This window comes from Pelecanus crispus, chromosome 1 (assembly GCF_030463565.1).
Source record: "Pelecanus crispus isolate bPelCri1 chromosome 1, bPelCri1.pri, whole genome shotgun sequence".
In the NCBI taxonomy this organism is placed as follows: domain Eukaryota; kingdom Metazoa; phylum Chordata; class Aves; order Pelecaniformes; family Pelecanidae; genus Pelecanus; species Pelecanus crispus.
In genome coordinates this window covers 93,886,205-93,903,934 of record NC_134643.1, presented here as the reverse complement: position 1 = coordinate 93,903,934, position 17,730 = coordinate 93,886,205, and the positions used below count along the sequence as shown (strand labels likewise).

At 43.4% G+C, this 17,730-nt stretch overlaps 2 protein-coding genes across 3 annotated transcripts in view; one reads left to right on the top strand and one right to left on the bottom strand.

Annotated features, from left to right (window-relative positions):
• Window positions 1-1,612, top strand: part of STXBP5L (syntaxin binding protein 5L) — a 209,107-nt gene extending 207,495 nt beyond the window's left edge. For both annotated transcript variants that reach the window (XM_075716216.1, XM_075716206.1), the window contains 2 exons: window positions 280-500; window positions 1,571-1,612. In XM_075716216.1, coding sequence (XP_075572331.1) covers window positions 280-500; window positions 1,571-1,612 — 263 coding nt within the window. The remainder of the gene's footprint in view (window positions 1-279; window positions 501-1,570) is intronic.
• An 8,716-nt stretch (window positions 1,613-10,328) lies between these two features.
• The window catches only part of POLQ (DNA polymerase theta), a 55,620-nt gene continuing 48,218 nt past the window's right edge, over window positions 10,329-17,730 (bottom strand). The window contains exons 28-30 of the mRNA XM_075720732.1: window positions 16,619-16,772; window positions 14,718-14,833; window positions 10,329-10,442 (exon numbers count right to left, since the gene is read on the bottom strand). Of these exons, the coding sequence (XP_075576847.1) occupies window positions 10,329-10,442; window positions 14,718-14,833; window positions 16,619-16,772 (384 nt within the window). The remainder of the gene's footprint in view (window positions 10,443-14,717; window positions 14,834-16,618; window positions 16,773-17,730) is intronic.

Genomic DNA, 17,730 nt, shown 5'->3' with positions numbered 1-17,730 from the left:
TGATGAAAAAATGAAGATGACATCATGAAGCAAGGGGAGGGTCCTCAGTTGCCTTCCCATGATTCCTTCACCTTGGTAGCTTCTTTTGAGCAGTTGCAGGGTGGGGGGGGGCACGGCTGCACTGTAGATGTGCTGGTGCACAGAGCAAAGTCTTCCACCTGTGCCGTCTGCACATCAAATGGCATCAGCGCTGCGAGGCTGCAGCTCGAGGATGAGAAGCACTGACAGAGCCACAGCCAGGAACTGATCCCTGTCCGTTTGTCCTTTTCTCCTTTGCAGTTGGCGAGGCCACAGCTGGAAAAGCCTCTCGCAGTCTTGCCCAGCACATCCCTGGATCGGGTGGAATTGAAGGCGTGAGAGGAGCTGCAGGAGGAGTCATTGGGGACTTGACTCGTGCACGCATTGCCCTTGATGAGAGAGGACAGAAACTGGGCGAGCTGGATGAAAGGACTGCGAGCATGATGGCCAGCGCAGAGGCATTTTCCAAACATGCACACGAGGTAGGGGCCCTGGCACCACACACCCAGAGCTAGGAACCACCAAACCTTGCAACTGAGCCTTTGCTTCCCGTTGGGAAAGTCAAGTACAGTTCTCCCCATCCACCCAGTCGTGTTGGTTTAGGCGTACTCATGTTAACTGACACGCCATTTTTTCCTGCTCCCAAACAATGAGAATGCCAAAAATAAACTTCCATTGCACACCCCTTCTTTTCATGTTTTCATAAATGAGCATCCATTGTTCACCTCAATTTAGAACATGGCAATTTTCATCTTTCATCCTTCTCACTATTTCATTATGCATTTTTTTTAAGCCACTTAGTGCAGCACATGTATGCAGTTGGGCAGAAAGCAGGTAGGTGGACATGTATGTAGGAACCTTTACAGATCTTAATGGGAAGGAGAACATTTCTAGTACAACACTGTGGTACAGTTATATAGAACAGGGCATGCCTGGAATAGACAGCTTCTGTACTTGGAGCTGGAAATGGCAAGCTCTTCCATCCCATGCTGTTAAGGCTGGGAATCAACTAAAGTGATTTTCCTTGAAGATAAAACAAACTTAAAGGCTACTTCCCAAAATGCATGTTTTTCATTTAGCATGTATCACATCTCTGAACAGGACCTTTATATTTTTATTGGCTTTTGTAACTGTGAGGCAAAAATGCACAGAAAGAACGTGCCCTGAAATGCAAAAAATTTATATATTCAGGGCATATCTACTATGCTCCATAGATAAGTGTCTTTCTATAGGAGTAAAAAGCAAGTTCCTGGTTATTCCCATACCTCTGTACTTTTTGCAGAAGAAAAGTAGTTAAAGCTCCTCAGGAAAAATCTTTTCATGAACAGCAATAGCAGGTGACTTTTTTTTTTTTTAAAAAAATGTAACAATTACAAAATTAAATACAAGGTCTCAATAGACACAAGACCTGGTGACATCATTAGTAAAGTACTGCATTGCTCTTCCTTTTTTACTTATGAAGTTTGTGACAGTTAATGGGCCTAGGTCATGTGTGATACCTCGTATGCAGAGCAGTGTTTTATATCCATTTGTTTGTTTCCCATTTCTGTAGGTGATGCTGAAGTACAAGGACAAAAAGTGGTACCAGTTTTAGACTTTCCAAGGAGCTGCTTGTGGCTTTATTAAGAACACTCTTCAGGGAAGCAACATTCATTCCCAAATCTACCAACTGGCCAGAGACAGTTTTTTTTCTCCTAGAAGATGTTTTCCTGTTACTGTTATTGGATTCATCACAGTGGGAGTTAAGGAGAAATTCTACAGACCGTGAGACGGAAGCTAGAATCACGTGGGTCTTACTCCAACAGCTGGCTCATCTGGTAGCCAATTTTTTTTTCCAAAAAGAACTCAACCATCACTGTGGCATGTAGTTTTTCGGAAGCTGTAGGTATGAACTGTGGGGAGTGCATCTGGTTAAAAATATTCTGTACAAACTCGAATGTTAATGCACTTATAAAACTTTGCATGACTAATTGACAGCTTTAAAAAAAAAAAAAAAAGAGAGAAAAAGAAAGCATGTTGTGACCGAACAAAAATGGGATTTATTTCTATTCTGAGAAAAAAAAAAACCCTTAAATGGCAAAAATCTTTATTTTTTAAAAGTGACATTACAAAAAGCCAGTACATTTCAAGCATGTTTGCTACCATTCTCAACATAAAAACAAGCTGAGCTGCATTTTCTTATCTGCTATTTATTTCCCTGGAAAAACCTTGCTTGAAGTCAGTGCTGTTTAATGCCTACCAGAAGAATAACTAACTTCAAAATCCTATGCCCCAAATTTACAGATTTTTCAAGTAGCTAGACAGGCACTATCTGAAATGTCATTAAAACATGAGCATAGATGGTTTATTTGCAATTCAGAGCACATGACATGTCATCCTTATCTGTACTTTTGAAAATGTGCTCTAGATTTATCTCAGTTGTCCTTGAAGGAAGCTGTGGCATTTTTCATCCCCGTGGTATCTGTATCACTTGGTTGCCTTATTCCTCAGTAGCAGGAATAGAAAACCAGCTTAGGAAATCGCTTCTTCAAGCTAGGAAAGGCAAGATGGGAAACCGCAGGGCTGCAAGTTGGAGAGCCCTGTCAAATTCTGCTCACAGAAGCTGCTTAGCAGCTTGCAGAGCAGCGATTTTTCATAAGTGGTTGGTTGAAATTATGCTAAGGACACTGCACAGTGCCCCCCCACCCCAAAGCTGGGGGTGAGAGATCACAGCAGCAAGCCTAAAAAATGGGCCAGGGGAGGAGCATGAAAAACAATTGTCAACATACAGTGCTGAATTGGCACATACATAAAATGACACCCCGGCTGCATGGCAATTGATTTTCTGCTCGCACTGCTAAAAGTAATTTGCTTCTGCTTCAGAGGGGCTTGTTTGGTTTCTACAGTGAACTCTGCAGAGACCTCTCCAACCTGCAGCTACAGAAGAGAACAGTAAGTAGAACCTATTACCCGTCTATGCGAACAGAATCCCAGTCTGTGAACGTGCTGCAGTCACTGTAGCCTACAAGAGCCTCACTGCCACACAGGTCACCTCAAATTAGAAATTTTTCCAAGACTGGCTTGGAAACAAGGCACTGAAGGCTTGTTTTCACATGCCTGGACGCAGTTTCAAATTGGAAAAGGAAAGTGAGGAAAAGGTGGACAAGCAGCATTTAAAAACTTTAGTATACAAGAAGCGTGACATTGTCTGTCCCTTCAAGGAGTCCTGGCGGACACTGATGCAGCCAGGCAGCATCCCCCTCCTAACTGGACCTTACCCTCACTGGCATTTATATCATCCCAGTGTTCAGATGATCCCTCTCAAAGATGCCTTTCCCTATCCTTTGTTTTCTTACAATAAAATAGAGCCCAGGAAATTGTACAGTCCAGAAGTCTGGCTTCACTGTCATCCCAGCTGTACAAGTGAAAGGGCTGGAACAGATTTGAGGTGTTAAGATTTAAACTGACATTGTAGCACAACAGGAGTTTTGTGCTTTACAGCCTTTTTACATTTCTCTGTGGGCAAAATCAAAACAATGCCCTGACAGGTCTAGCTCAACTGGGAATGAGACACAGGAGAAACTACACTACAATTGTGAGAACTGGAGAAAGTTACTGGGAAAAAAGGTCAAAGCCCAAGGAATGCCTAGTTTTCTGCTGAAAGTTAAGGAACTGCAGTTGTCCATGACCTGAGTGGATGTCTGGCTGTGTGAGTTTGAGGAAACAGCAAACTCACCACTCTGATGCCAGTATGAACTGGGTTGGGGAATTCCTTCCAGCAGCCAGCTCTACGCTCACTTCTGCACTGAGCTGGTGCAGACGGACGGGCCGTCACCAGTTCCAGTGTGGTACTTGTGCACCCACAGGCTACGGGGCCAGTCTCCACCACGAACTGGTGCGATGCAGTTGGCCTTTAAGAATGCAGCCCAGGCGAGTGGTAGCACACGGTGCTCAGGCAGCAGTTGGTTTGCTTTGATGACAAGGAAGCTACCAGTTATGCATAACTTTTCTGCTGTACCTCACGTAGGTGGCTAATACTGCGAAGATTGCCCCTCACCTTGAAGTCAGTTGGAAGTGTCTTCAGACTGGAGCTAGAGTTTGAGAATCAAATGTAAAAATTTAAGAGCAACTTTTAATTGCTAATCACTGCAGCACGCCCAGAGAGAAAAGGGTCTTCAAGTCTTTTACACAATGCCTGACTGACTGTGGCTGCCAACAGTCTCTAGCTTAACACCGGGCGGGGGAGGGAAGAAAAAACCCAAACCTGCCAGTAGATTTCCATTTGCATTTTTATGCAACAGAGAAATGAGAATCTAGCATCCCTCAAACCTCTAAGCAACTTTTCTCTAGTACTCCCCATCAGGTCACAGCTGTATCTTGCTTTCCACTCTTACCTATTTTACATATTTCCAGACAGTTACAAATTACTATTTCTGTTACGTTCACCACTTGTGACTATAATTATCAATTTTCTTGTAGTCTGTAGAGATCTAAAAAGTTGTATATGTTTGTATATAGAACATTCTATATATAAAAATATATATATGTAATGTATATGTTGTATAAGTTTGTTAGTGCACACTGTTAAATGCTTTCTATCAAGATTTACCATGTACGTGGGGAAAAAAAAAAACAAACCTTCACTTAAAACCATCAATGAGGGAGTGAGGGAGGAAAAACTCTTGCCTGGTTGATTGATTGTGAAATGAGGGGGAGTGTGGGATTTTTGAAAGGCCTGACCTGGATGCTACTAAAGGCTGTCAGTGCAAGGAATAAAGATGCAGCGTTCTGAGCAACGAGCGCAGCATCTGGCCTGACTTGCTGTAAGAAAATTGAGGACAGTAGCTGTCACTGGACGTTGAAATGATGTGCTTTCACCTTTCCCACTAAGACAGCACCGCCTCAAGCAAAATCCTGAACTTAGAGGTATCTTCAACATCGCAGTCCTCAGTTACAATAGACCAGACTGGCTGGAAATATTTGTTCAATTTAAAATGCTTTTTGTTCATTTGGGTACCCTGTTCCCTCACATTCTTCTTTACAGGAGCTCTATCACAACACATCCAAAACCAGACACACAGAACTTCCAACAGCACCCCCCCACCACCCCAGGTTTGACCCAGATGTGTTTAATCTTAAGCCTAGAGCTGTAAATAGACAAAGTATGCAGAGAAAATACATTAAATTACATTATTTATATGTTTTCAGAGTTGGCAAGTCTTCAATGAAGTACAAGCTATTCTATTAAAAAAAAAAAAAAATCCATTCCTAGAGTTTTAACTTAAGCTTCAACTCTTGAATTAAAAGCCAAGATAAAGGAAAATTTGAGAATCGGGTTTTGTTTTGTATAATTACCTGGTTTGTAAATTCTTTTACAATTCTACAGTTCATCTATTTACATTAATTAGACATTCCCTATATTACCAGAATATAGCTTCTTACACAGATATTTAACAGACATACTCTATTTACTACACACATTGTATAGAATTATCACATACAGAAATTCTCTAAAGCAGTTTACAGAAGCCCTTTCATCACACCGCAGTGTGTATATTGTAATGAAGATATGCATACAAACTTTTTTTTTGTTATACAATTTAAGAAGTGAAGACAACATTGCAGCTTATATAAGAGCTGTGTTCAACCTCAGGACTCCTCCATTTACGAACTGTGTGTATTGTAACAGAGGCAAAAAGCCAGATTTCATTTAATTACGCCCCTTAAACATGTCCATTCCCCCCCCCCCAATTTTCAATAACCTAAAGGTGAATTCAAGCACAGTATATTTCAGTCTTGAATGGTTTTTTGCCTTGGTATGGTCTTAGTAAAAACACACTCTCTCTCATTACGAAACTACATGTGGCCATTTGTAGTCAACTTGTCATCTTAGGTGTATAAGCAATAGTCACGTAAATGAGTGTTTCCATTCATGTGTTTTGTTTTGTGATTAAATCATCAAATCAAACACTGTACTTTTTTAAATAGCAACCAATAGTCAGAAATGTGGGCAGAATACTTGTGGGGTTTGTTAACAAGTCATTACCTGTCCCTCAGAACGATGGCTAATCTGGGGTGAATGACACACTCCTGCGCTAACCACGTCCTGTTTCCACAGGTATCCTAAATCAGTGTCACAAAAGGAAAACTAAGGCATCTTTAACTGAGGCTGTTTCGAGTCCCCAGTAACAACCAAAAAAAAAAAAGGGAAAGAAAATAAAGAATTGGTATTAGTTGGTGTAGATATCTCTCTTTTTTTTTTCAACCTCTACTCCTAGATTCTTTATAGTATTTTGAAGGTGCATGGTTTATATAAAGCCTTTGGATGCAGTTTATTCACTCACTCAGGAATACAGAGAACGCAGCCAGGGTTGTTGCTGGGGCGGGGACGGCCACCTCCCTCCCTCCAGCAGCGCACGCAGGGACAAAACCTGGCCCCCAGCTCATGGTCCTGTGCTTTTCTGCAGCGAGCTCACATGGCGCTCAGCGTCATCGTACCAGTCCCCAGGAACAGCAGCCTCCTTACCCAGACTTCTCAGCCGACTGAGAGCACCCGTCATATGCCGCTTCCACTTCAGGTTAAAAGCAGTCACCTACAAGCTGAAATCTCAGAAGGGCAGAAGGGAGCTCATTTAAGGGCACTTACCAACAACATGATTGAGTGGCTCCACCAGGAGAGGCTCAAAAACATCAGCCCGAGCTGCTGAGCTTCCAGCTCCCTCTTTTCAGCTACAGATTTATAGGAAAAAGCCAGCAGGAAAAACTCTACAACTCTCTTCTTGAAGAAATGCAAATGGCATGGGAGAAAGGCAAAAGGACCGAACCGGATCAGATTAAGTGTGCATCATCATTTGTCATCTGCCTCTCTCCCACCACTGCCCAGCTACAAGCAAGCGCACAGAGCACTTTGAGTAGGCAGGGGTAGAGAAAAAGCTGCAGCAGAAAGACCAAGGCAAAACAAGCTCGTGGTCTGCACGTGAGGAAAAGGACCGAGTAGCTGTATCAAACAGCAACAGCAGGAGTTCCTGCTACCAAGTCTGGGGAAGTTCTGCCCCATACCAGTAGTAGGCTGAATTGAAATTTGAGTCATTTTGACAAGAAAGGAGATCCGAACCAAACGGAACAAGGCTCTTGGCAGCCGAAGGAGACGGGCTCTCCCTGCAAGGAGCTGGGTCACACGGGTTCACGCGATGTGAAGAGAAGGCATTCCCGGTGACCTGTCAGGTCTGGGTCCCAACCCGATTTCTCCTGCCAGTCAGGCCCCCACCTGCTGGCGCAGCAGCCAGGCAAGGGCAGCGCAGGGCACGAGGCAGGACGAGGCTGCAGCAGCAGTTCCGTGTACACCGAGTGACGAGACTGCTGTAACAAACAAAACCCCCACCCCTCCCACAGCATTCACCTTGTTCTGGGCTGCCAGACCACGCGCGTTACTGCACGTGCTGCGCGGCGCCGGCTAACAGAGGGCGGGAGTGGACTGCGCAGAGAGAGATACGCAAACAAGCTGAGGAACGGAGAGGGAATGCAATCAGATGCACTCCATCCTGTCTGCAAGATGACAGAGAGTAACCTGCACACTGGTTATTGGGTCCTGAGCTAGAAAGCCCAGTTTCCAACTAAACACCAGCCTCAGCCCATCTGAGGTGGGAGGAGAGGGGCCCGCAGGCAAAAATAAGTAACGCGAGCAGCCAGCCTCCTTCTACCAACTTCAGAAAATAGCGGGTACCCTCTTCTGCACAGTTCTAAACAGTGCCTCTGCTTACCTGACCCAAGTCCTCTTCTGCTTCACCTGCTTAGTTGCACTAATAGTTAAAGCCAAATCAGAATTAAGGAATGTAAATAGCAGCAATCGGCCAACAGCTCAGAGCCAGTTCTAATACCGTAGAGTCAAACACTATAGCCACCTCGCTTTATGGAGCAGTGACCACCTTGTATCATCTCATTTGCTCCAGATTACCACTTAATTAAAAGGAACTCATTGAGTTAGTTTAGCAAAATAAGTTTAGTTCCGTGTCAATTGCCTTATTGATTAGCATCACCTCTGCCTAGAGACCTTGTTGGGAAACATATGCGCAAGATCCATCCTCCTGAAATTCCAGAGACAGTATGTGGGAAGAAAACCTTGTCATGTGCCAAAGAACGAGCAACTCAAATTACAGCAGCTCCAGTGAGGCACGAAATACAGCACAGGTGTGTCACCGCACGACACCCAGGGACAGGAAATCATTAGGCCATGTGAACTGATAATGAGTCCAACCCAGCGTCTTCACAGGCAGAGCACACAAACGGTCAGACACCAGGGTGCCGAGGCTCAGATCTGTTAATAACAAAAGTTTTAGTAAGCTCAAAAAAGAAACAACTGTCTATCAACCGAACACTGTGGATAAAGAGCTCAGCCATCAGGTGACAGATGTGGTAGAAAACCACAGCGCAGAGCGGGCAGAAAGGAATCAAAAAGTCTTGATGTAAAGTGAAATCCAAAACAGGAAAGAAGGCCAAGCCAGTGCTGAGAAGGGCAGTCAAGGCATCATCGCCCGGGGCTTTGGCTCGCTACCACGCGCCCAATTTGCTGCACAACAGGCAGGTGGTGGATCAGAGACCAGGATGCGGCCTTTTGTGCGCAGGCTCCATTAACATCTTTTAAAACTCACCACGTTCTTGAAACCTCGGTGCCAGGTACTTCTTCTGATGTCAGGATGACAGCCACGCCAAAAACACCGCATTTGAAGTTAACAAGCTCAAGCACACTAACAGGCTGTTGAAAGCCAAGTACGCATCCCCTCAGATCAGGCTATAAAGGCGACTTCAAAAGTACACTTCTTAAAAAGGATCCGGCAGAAGTTCAGAAATGAAAGAATAATTAGAGCCTTGAAAATTTCTCACAGGAGGCAAGAATGGGAAGATGGGGATGTTTACATTGGGGAGGAACTGCAGAAGAAAAGACATGATAAAATAAATTAGAGGCATAAAGAAGATGACGGGAGGCACCTGTCCTCCCTTTCTCATAACATATAAGGGCCACAGGATGTAAATAACAGAATTCAAGGTCAGGCATTGTATGACATTAACAAAAACAGCTGAACTTGTGTAACCACTGCAACCATCTGGAAGGGAAACAAAACCATGTGATGTGAGGTTTAGCCAGACCAGAAGGTATTAGTGAGGAGAGTAACGCCAAACAGTGGCAGATTAATTCCCTGCGCACTCCTTCCTTGCCCCATCTTTTGAAGTGTCTGATCCCAGCAGCTGACCAGAGTGGGTCGCAGGACCAGCTCAGCCTGACAAGCCCAAACTCCCAGAAGGACCTTATGCCTGATCACAGGGATGGACTCAAAGATGCCGCAGAAAAGCACGGGGGAAATCTGAGCAGTTTTTAGCGAGGCTACCAACAGGCAGGGTATGAGGCTTCCCTGTGCCTCTGAATGGAGAGCCACAGGTCACCCAGCACCATGCAGTGATGCCTCTCTAATGCACCAGACATCAAACACCAGCAAGGCCGCCACTTCTGCTGGCCAGGCTGAGATTTTTTTTTTTTCTTCACAGAAACATGAATTGCCGTTAAGTTTTTAACCAACAAATTGAGTTTTGTTCTTTTAAAAGGAATGCTTTTGCTGGTGATTTTGTGTTAACTGTAAGAGAGTCCAAACACTATCCCTTTCAAGGCTGGTTTGCAAGGTAGCAGTAGGATGAATTATGACAGTCAGCCACCAAAATGCTTTCCTAAAAGTCAGAGGCCAACCAAGCACTGGCTCCACTCACTGTGAACGCTGCACAGCTGCTCAGTGAGAAAGCCAGCCAGCTGTAAACCCATTTCAGCACCTGAATATCATCAGCAGAATTCAGTACAAAATGATCCTAGCAGAGGACTGTAAAATTCAACATTAAGTGCAAACACCATGACTTTCTTTTTGTCCTATACACAGTTACACACACGAACTGCCAAATTATCTTTGTGCCTTGTTTTAATAAATTAATCCAGCTCATTTCATACGTAATAAATTCATTAGGCTTTGGGGTTTTGCTTTAAATTACAAGATCAAGCATATTTTAACAATTCATTTAAATACTGTGGTGCTGTTAGCAATTAATAATTTCACAGTTCTGTAAACATACTTTACTGCGCTGTCTGACCTTTGGAGGGTTTTGGCTTGGTGAATTCTTACCGGCTTCCACCACACGTTTCAGAAGACAGTTTGCAACGATGTCTGTAAAAACACAGTACAGGAGGATCGCGCTGCACGCAGGTCTGTCGCTGCTGCGAGTACGCTGGCCCTTGCCCTGCCTGCTCCACGGTGCCTTCCACCTCACCACGTGCAAGAAAGCTGCATTTCATGTCAGAGCTCCAGGTCCTGCAGGTCTCCCCAGCTAGGTCCAATTTTCACTTTAACATTCAGTTTTACCGAGAGTTTGATGGCGTTTTCCATCTCATGCTTGACAATCTGAGCGACCTACAAGAAAATGCAAGATGTACATGTAACTTCAATACTCAGTTTTTCTGTCAATAGCTGGGGTGGCTGGACACCCGGAGTCCTCTCCTGCGTTTATCTGTACTGACTTACCACTAATGGGATGCAACCAAACATTTTAATCCTGGATCAGGGTTTATGAATGGAGAAACTGTATAAATATGCAGCACAGAGCTGTGCCTGGTTCCACACTGTTTAAGACTACTTAGAAAAGAGGCAAGATTAAGTTTCCATTAAACACTTGTGAGCCCTGCAGAGTCTCCTCTTTCACCCAGCTGCGTAACTCTGTTTCGCAGAGTCTGTTCTGAACACTTCAATGTACTGAAAGGAAGACACAAACGAAATACATCAGAGGCAAAGAACTCTGTTCCTCTTCGTTGTGTCGGCATGAGAGGCACTCTGTGAAACACAGACTACAAACCTCTGGGAAAGCAGATCACATTCAATGCACGTACTAGAAATACCACCCAGGTTCCCCCTCACTATTTTCTTGAGGCAACTCCAACATTTGCTGCCCTCCAAAGGTATTTCTAAGAAAATACTCATTTAAGTACACAGTTTAGGGGACCAGAAGATATTTTTGCCTGTGACTTTCTGGACTGTAAGAGACTGGATTTTTTCTGCGGACTGTAAATAGCTGCCCTGGATAAAAGGACTCTCTCTCCTACTCCAAGACCCACATGGTGCCCAGCTTGTCCCAATTGTTTATTTGAATGAATCTTTCAATCCACACCCATCCCACAAACCTTTCCACAGCAGAATGAAAAGAGGCTTTGAAATTATTGTGATCCCCCATCTCAGCTAGAGGCCACTGTGTCAGCAGAGGAACTACTCAAGCCTTCTGACCCACACATGCGTTTTCATAATTCCCTCACAGGTACCCACAGTAGAAATTCCTCCACGGTTTTCACTAGGGAATGGAGAAGGGGATTTGAGGAGATCACAGCACGAGAGTTTACAACTGCATTAAAAACTAGTGGGAGATTTGTCTTCCAAAACCCTACGCCCTTACATACAATGTTTCCAAATTATCTCGATAACCTAGAAAAATGCTTTGAAATAGGATGTAATTCAGCACAGACAACTACAGAATAGAAAGAAGCAGGATAGAGAACTAGGAGAGAAATAATCAACTGTTCAAAAATAGGATGAAAAATGACTGCCTGGGCAGGAAAAAAATGAGGTTATCAGAGATTAAAAATTGAACAGGGCTTAAGCAAGGCACACTGTTGTAAGAAAGCAAGCAAATGCAATTCTGGAACACAGAAAATGTTGCTTGTGTGACACACAGATCAATTTTCCACTCTATTCAAACCACTGTGGACTTGATCAAGTTTGGGGCCCAGTATTTCAAAAGAACCATACAGAGGGAGATTCTCTGAGAATGCTCACAGGTGCAGCACACCCCACCAGAGAGGAACATCAGATTAGGGCTGCTGCACCCCGGGACAGCAGCTGCACGGGAGACACAAAAACCTCTGTGAGGTTCCTGGGGAAGCTGATGGGATGAGATGGGACATGCACCAACGCCCTGACCTGTGGGGCTTTGGACTCTGAATTTCCTGTACATTAAGCAAACAGCACTGTTTCCAGGGTTCTCAATGGTCAACTAAAACACGCTTGGAGAAATACTAGCCATCTTAAAAACATAAATGCAATGATGCTGGGAACAAGCAAGCAGTTTAAAAGCATCTAGCCTTTGAACCCTAATCCAGTCCATACCTTTATGTTCCTACCTGACGCCTCGTTGCAAGGGTCAGCTCAACAGATAAAAGGTCAAGCCTCCTTCCACCATCTTTGGCAATATTATCACACTCTTGCTATTGTGATAAGCTCTGAAAGCCCCCTACCTTCACTCTGACATTCTGCACAGACCAGGAAAGCCCTGATGCCCCAGGGCATTTTACACCTTTAGCACAAGAAGAAACAGGTATTACCCCAATGTGGTCTTTTTTTTAAAAGAGGCAAGCTAGCTCACTGATAGACTGCAAATGAAAACAGAACTATCACTAGCATTGTTTCTCCCACAAACCATTTGTAAGGGCCACAAAAATGATCCAAGGGCTGGAGCACCTCTCCTGTGAGGACAGGTTGAGAGAGTTGGGGTTGTTCAGCCTGGGGAAGAGAAGGCTGCGGGGAGACCTTACTGCGGCCTTTCAGTACTTAAAGGGGGCCTATAGGAAAGATGGGGACAATCTTTTCAGCAAGGCCTGTTGTGACAGCACAAGGAATAATGGATTTAAACTAAAGAAGAATAGATTTAGACTGGCTATAAGGAAGAAATTTTTTACAATGAGGGTGGTGAAGCACTGGAAGGGGTTGCCCAGAGAGGCAGTGGAGGCCCCATCCCTGGCAACATTCAAGGTCAGGTTGGATGGGGCTCTGAGCAACCTGATCTGGTTAAAGATGTCCCTGCTCACTGCAGGGGGGTTGGGCTGGATGACCTCTAAAGGTCCCTTCCAACCCAAAGCATTCTATGATTCTGTGATACTCTGACTGGAACACAAATTCCTAGATATATGGAAAGAAAGTTTTAGTTTTCTTTTGCGCACTTCAGCGGCTGAAAATAAGCTAGAGCCAGCATCAAGCATGCGACCAAACTAACCTGTCTGAATAAAAATTGCTGTTGCAGCCAAGAAATACATGATTTACAGTATAATAAAGCTTTAGTGCCAGCAAGATGAAAAAACCTCACCAATACAGAAACCAAGAAATGCTCACTTCTTTTTTTACTAAAAGGTATATTGTAGTTCAAAAGGACTAATTAATTCAGGCCCTGCTTTGCGTGGGGGCTTAAGAGGGAGAGACTTCAAGAGATCCTTTCCAACCCAGGTCTTTCCACTATAGGATAATGGTGCATCTGAAAGGACAGCAGGCAATATTATCACAAAAAAAGATCCTTTCTGGCCCTAAAAACAATTAAGCAAAGAGGTAAGAAGTACCCTGTTGTCTCAGCTAGACAGAAATTCTTGAAAAACAAGCACATCCGGCACAAACAAGGAATGTCTGAGTCTAGGAAACATGTCTTGTGTACATACACTGTTTTAAGTGACTGCCCAGAAAGTCTGCGGACAGAAATGTAGCTGAAGGAAGTTAGAAAAGCTGGTCATAATTGCCCTTGAAGTTGAGGTTGTTGATGAAAAAATACAATACAATAAATAACAAGCAAATCCATGCACTTGGCCCCAGTTCTTCTGGGGACACCATGATAACTTGGAGTCAGTAGCTGAAGACATAAAAGCCTATACTCAGGGGATTTCAGTTTTCTACAGAAAGAAAATGAGGAGCCTTTTCATCCCTAAACCAGCCTGCCTTGGATTGAAGCAGCAGATGTCGGAACAGAGCTGGCAAAACAAACAGAAGCTCGAGCTGAGATTCAAGAGAAAAATATTAAACCTTTTGCTCTTAATGAAATTTAAAAAAAAAAAATCCTCCATCCAGTCAGTACTACTGAAAGCGCTCTCAGACTAGGAGTTACTGCTTGCCATCAGGAAATGGCCTTCTGTCATTGAAGAAGTGTATGCGCAGAACAGAAGTGGGAGAAAGACCTCCCCAAGCTATGGAAGTGTGCCCTTGGGAGCCTTCCTGCGTTTGTGCCCAGGACTTGGGAAAACATTGAGCCGCCAACATCGAGCTAAAACGCTTGCTACTGAAAGCTGGCACACAGGCATCACCATGCCCAGGCACAGGAGCACCGACACGGTGGAGGAGCACACTCAGAGACACATACGCATATGACAGATACCTGAAGTCCACGCAGCACATTTCTTGTTGCTAACCAGCACCATAACACTCCTCCCAGAAAGACAGGGAGGGAGGGAGGGAGGAAACAAGTACCGAATCACAGAATCCTCTTTTCCCTACACAGAGTATAAACCACAGCTGTAACAATACATGTTCCAAGTTAGGCACCAGAAGACATGAGTGTAAACAGGGAGGCAAAAATACCTCCAAACGAGGAAAAACTTCCCCCTACACCTGTCAACAATATTAAGCTACTTCACTCATAAAGTCTTGCAGAGAAGTTGTACAAACTGCTGTTATAAGCAGCAAAGCACACGTTGGAAAAATGAACTTCAGCCGTGGGGACGGCTTGAGTCGGAAAATAAAGGGATCAAGAATATAAACATCATTTTTCATCCCATTTAACATTGTTTTCATAGGATCCAGGGAAGAAAAGCTGAGCCCCTAGAAGGAAGGCTTGTTTGCACCATCATCATGCAGTACATAGCTGAAAAAGCAACTGCATGGCTGTACCTGGATGACGTCGTCCTCTGCAACTTCATAGAGGAGCTCATCATGGAGTTGGAGGATAAAGAAACCTCCACTGATGGGGTGTAACATCCCTCTGCTTCTCTTCCTCGCTAGCCTTCCTACACAGGTGAAGAGCACAGTTCGTTAGATATCATTATGGAAAGGCAGGTTTCCTGTAATTAAAAAACCCTCACACATTCCTAATGCTGAGAAAAAGAACATGAGGAACTTTAAAATGAAAAAGCCTATGCCTACAGACAAAACCACAAAACATTACTATTCTATCAATATTTGTACAGCTACTGAGGGAAAAATGTTAATGAAAAGCATTTTAGATATAAACATTTCAGCCTTACATTATAAACATATGAATCAGAAGAGAAACCGGAGACAGTTGCGTCTCCTGAACCATCTGTTTTAAAAGTAAATTTTAAACAAAATCATTTCAAGTTTAATCAAAAGTTGGTTTACAACATTCTCTCTGGCAACAAATTAGGATCCTGCTTTTCTTCCAAAACCATTTTAATGGCTAGTCTACAAAGGCAGTGAGCCTGCTCCCAAATGCAGTTATCTGAAGCTGTAGCTACTGCTCCTGATTAAAAAAAGGAAAGAAAAAAAGAGCAGTGTTTGAATAAACAAGTAAGCAGCTGACAAAAACAGGATCCTGGTAGGCCTTGCCTGACAAAAATAAAACAGAACAAACAGTTCCATGGTGAAAGCTTTAAAAAAAAAAAAAAAGCCCACAAACAAACACAACCTCACACACACAGACTCAAAAGTTATTTATTTCTCAGGTTAGCTAACAGGAGGACTCCAGTTCACAACTACAGGAAGGGTTTCACAGCATCACCAGTTCCTCACAGAAGCCTCATGCTGAAGCAGCTATGTTGAAGAAGCCACATGATGCATGATGCTTCTCTGATGGCGTAGGCATTTATAACTTGATGAAAGAGAATTCCTTCCAGTTCTTGAAACACCTTGTATCAGAAGAGGATAAACTGGCCCAAATACATCTACTCGCCTTCCTACAACTATGCTGGCCAAAGGTCAGTAGCTGCTGCTCCTGGAGGGCATGGGAAGTTCTGCCAAGCACATGCTTTCTACTCATCGCAGACCCCTGAATCTTGTCTCTCTAAAATAAGACTTCCTGACATATTTTTAGAGGTTCGGCAATTAATTATTTAGTTACAAATCAGACTCTTCATATTAAGGCAGCTTCATGTTTCAGGTTGAAGCATAAGAACTATCAAAGAAATATAGCACTCCATCCCTTAAGTTGTCTTTCTAAAAATAACATGAATGATGAGCAAAACGCTGTCTACATTATGCTAAAAAATAGTCTTCATAGCGCTCCTCTGGGAATGAGTACCCCAGCACAGCTTTGCTATCTGCAGCCAGAAGAAATTTATGCTAAGTGCTTCATATATTACTCTTGTGGAGCCTCCGTACATCGAATTCCAGTCAACAAATTCCAGACTTAATTCTAACTAAAAAATGTATTTTTGGAACTAGAAGTTGTTTCACTTTATCTTTTCACTGCCTTTTAAGCCAGAGTATCGGCTCAGTTTCTCTTCCTACTTTTTGAAAAATTCTATGGTGGCATCATAAACCATTATCACATATGAACTCCCACTGCCAACCTGTGCAAGATCTCCTTTGAGGCAGCTGGGGTTTCTAATCTGACCACACAGCATTTGCTTTAGTTTGTGTGTTGAGCAGATATTCTCCCCCCTTTCTCATGACTTTTCTGCCCATTAAACACAGACTTAACTGCTGTCAGGAAATAAAATGACTCCCACCCCTAGCCCAAAAGCCCTAACTTTTTGCAGGCAATTTTTTTTTTTTTTTTAAAATTAGTAACACTGAAAGTTTTGCTCTAGTGTGCAAGGAAGAGGTGAGCGTACCAGTCTTATCTCTCTGGATGGAGCTCTCCAGATGTCCATAGGACTTGATCACAGAGGAAAAAGCTTCCAGGCGTCTCTGAATGTTCACAGTGGCTATTTTGACAATGTCTGCAGCAGATCCTTGAACAGTTGTATTCACAGCTTGCCGCTCTGCCTAAACAGAGATAGTTGTTCTCCCCGCCCCCCCAAAAAAAAAATCCAGCATGCCACATGTACTCCATTAAAAATAATAAATACATGGCCAAATACAGGCATAGTAAAACCTCCAGATGAAGTTTGGTTTTTATCTGCCTAAAAGAGAGACATTGTAGACGAGCTTCAGACACAAAATTTCTCCAGGTTACTGAGAAGAGCAGGATTTCCACTAAATTAAAATTAATTAATATCAAGGGTAATAACCTGCAAGAGTCACAAGCCATATGAGGGAGAATCATATACACGTGGTAATGGTTTCATGAGGAGCAGAAAAATCTCACAGTTAGTCCCAGTATCATGAGACACTTCTGCCTATCTTCAAAACCATCAGGAATGGATAACCAAAGGCAAGAAGCTGGACTTCATGGATTTATAATGTGGTCTACTGCCAGAGCATTACAGCTGTGCAAAAACACACCAGACCACACTGACACAATGACTTTTTTTGCCACACAAGCAACCTCTCTACTAATCCCCTCCTCAGACAAGAAGATTGTATTCAAGGGCTCTTCGCTCTTTGATTAGAGCTGAAATGTGTGCAAAAAGTTATAAGGAAGCTGAAATGAAAGTGAAGATAACTAATTAACTGGTCTTTAATATAATTTTAAAGTTAAACTGAAGGTGCATCTACAAAGCTTCATGCTGAAGTATGCTTCAGATTAAATAGTCAAATCATCTCAAAAGAAAGTTTTTTGAAAGTCTCCTTGTTTCCCTTTCAACTACTCAGAGTACAAACTCCCCCACTTCCTCCCTCTTCCACTCTAGTCTTTAATTCCACATGACCTGATCCAGCCTCCTACTGGGAAGCATAATGCTTCCTCCCCACAGAAACGTGCCGACATCTCCCCAGGGAGTCAATTCACTCTTACTGAAGTACAGTCTATGACAGATGTGTCTGAAATGACCTTCAAAAAAAA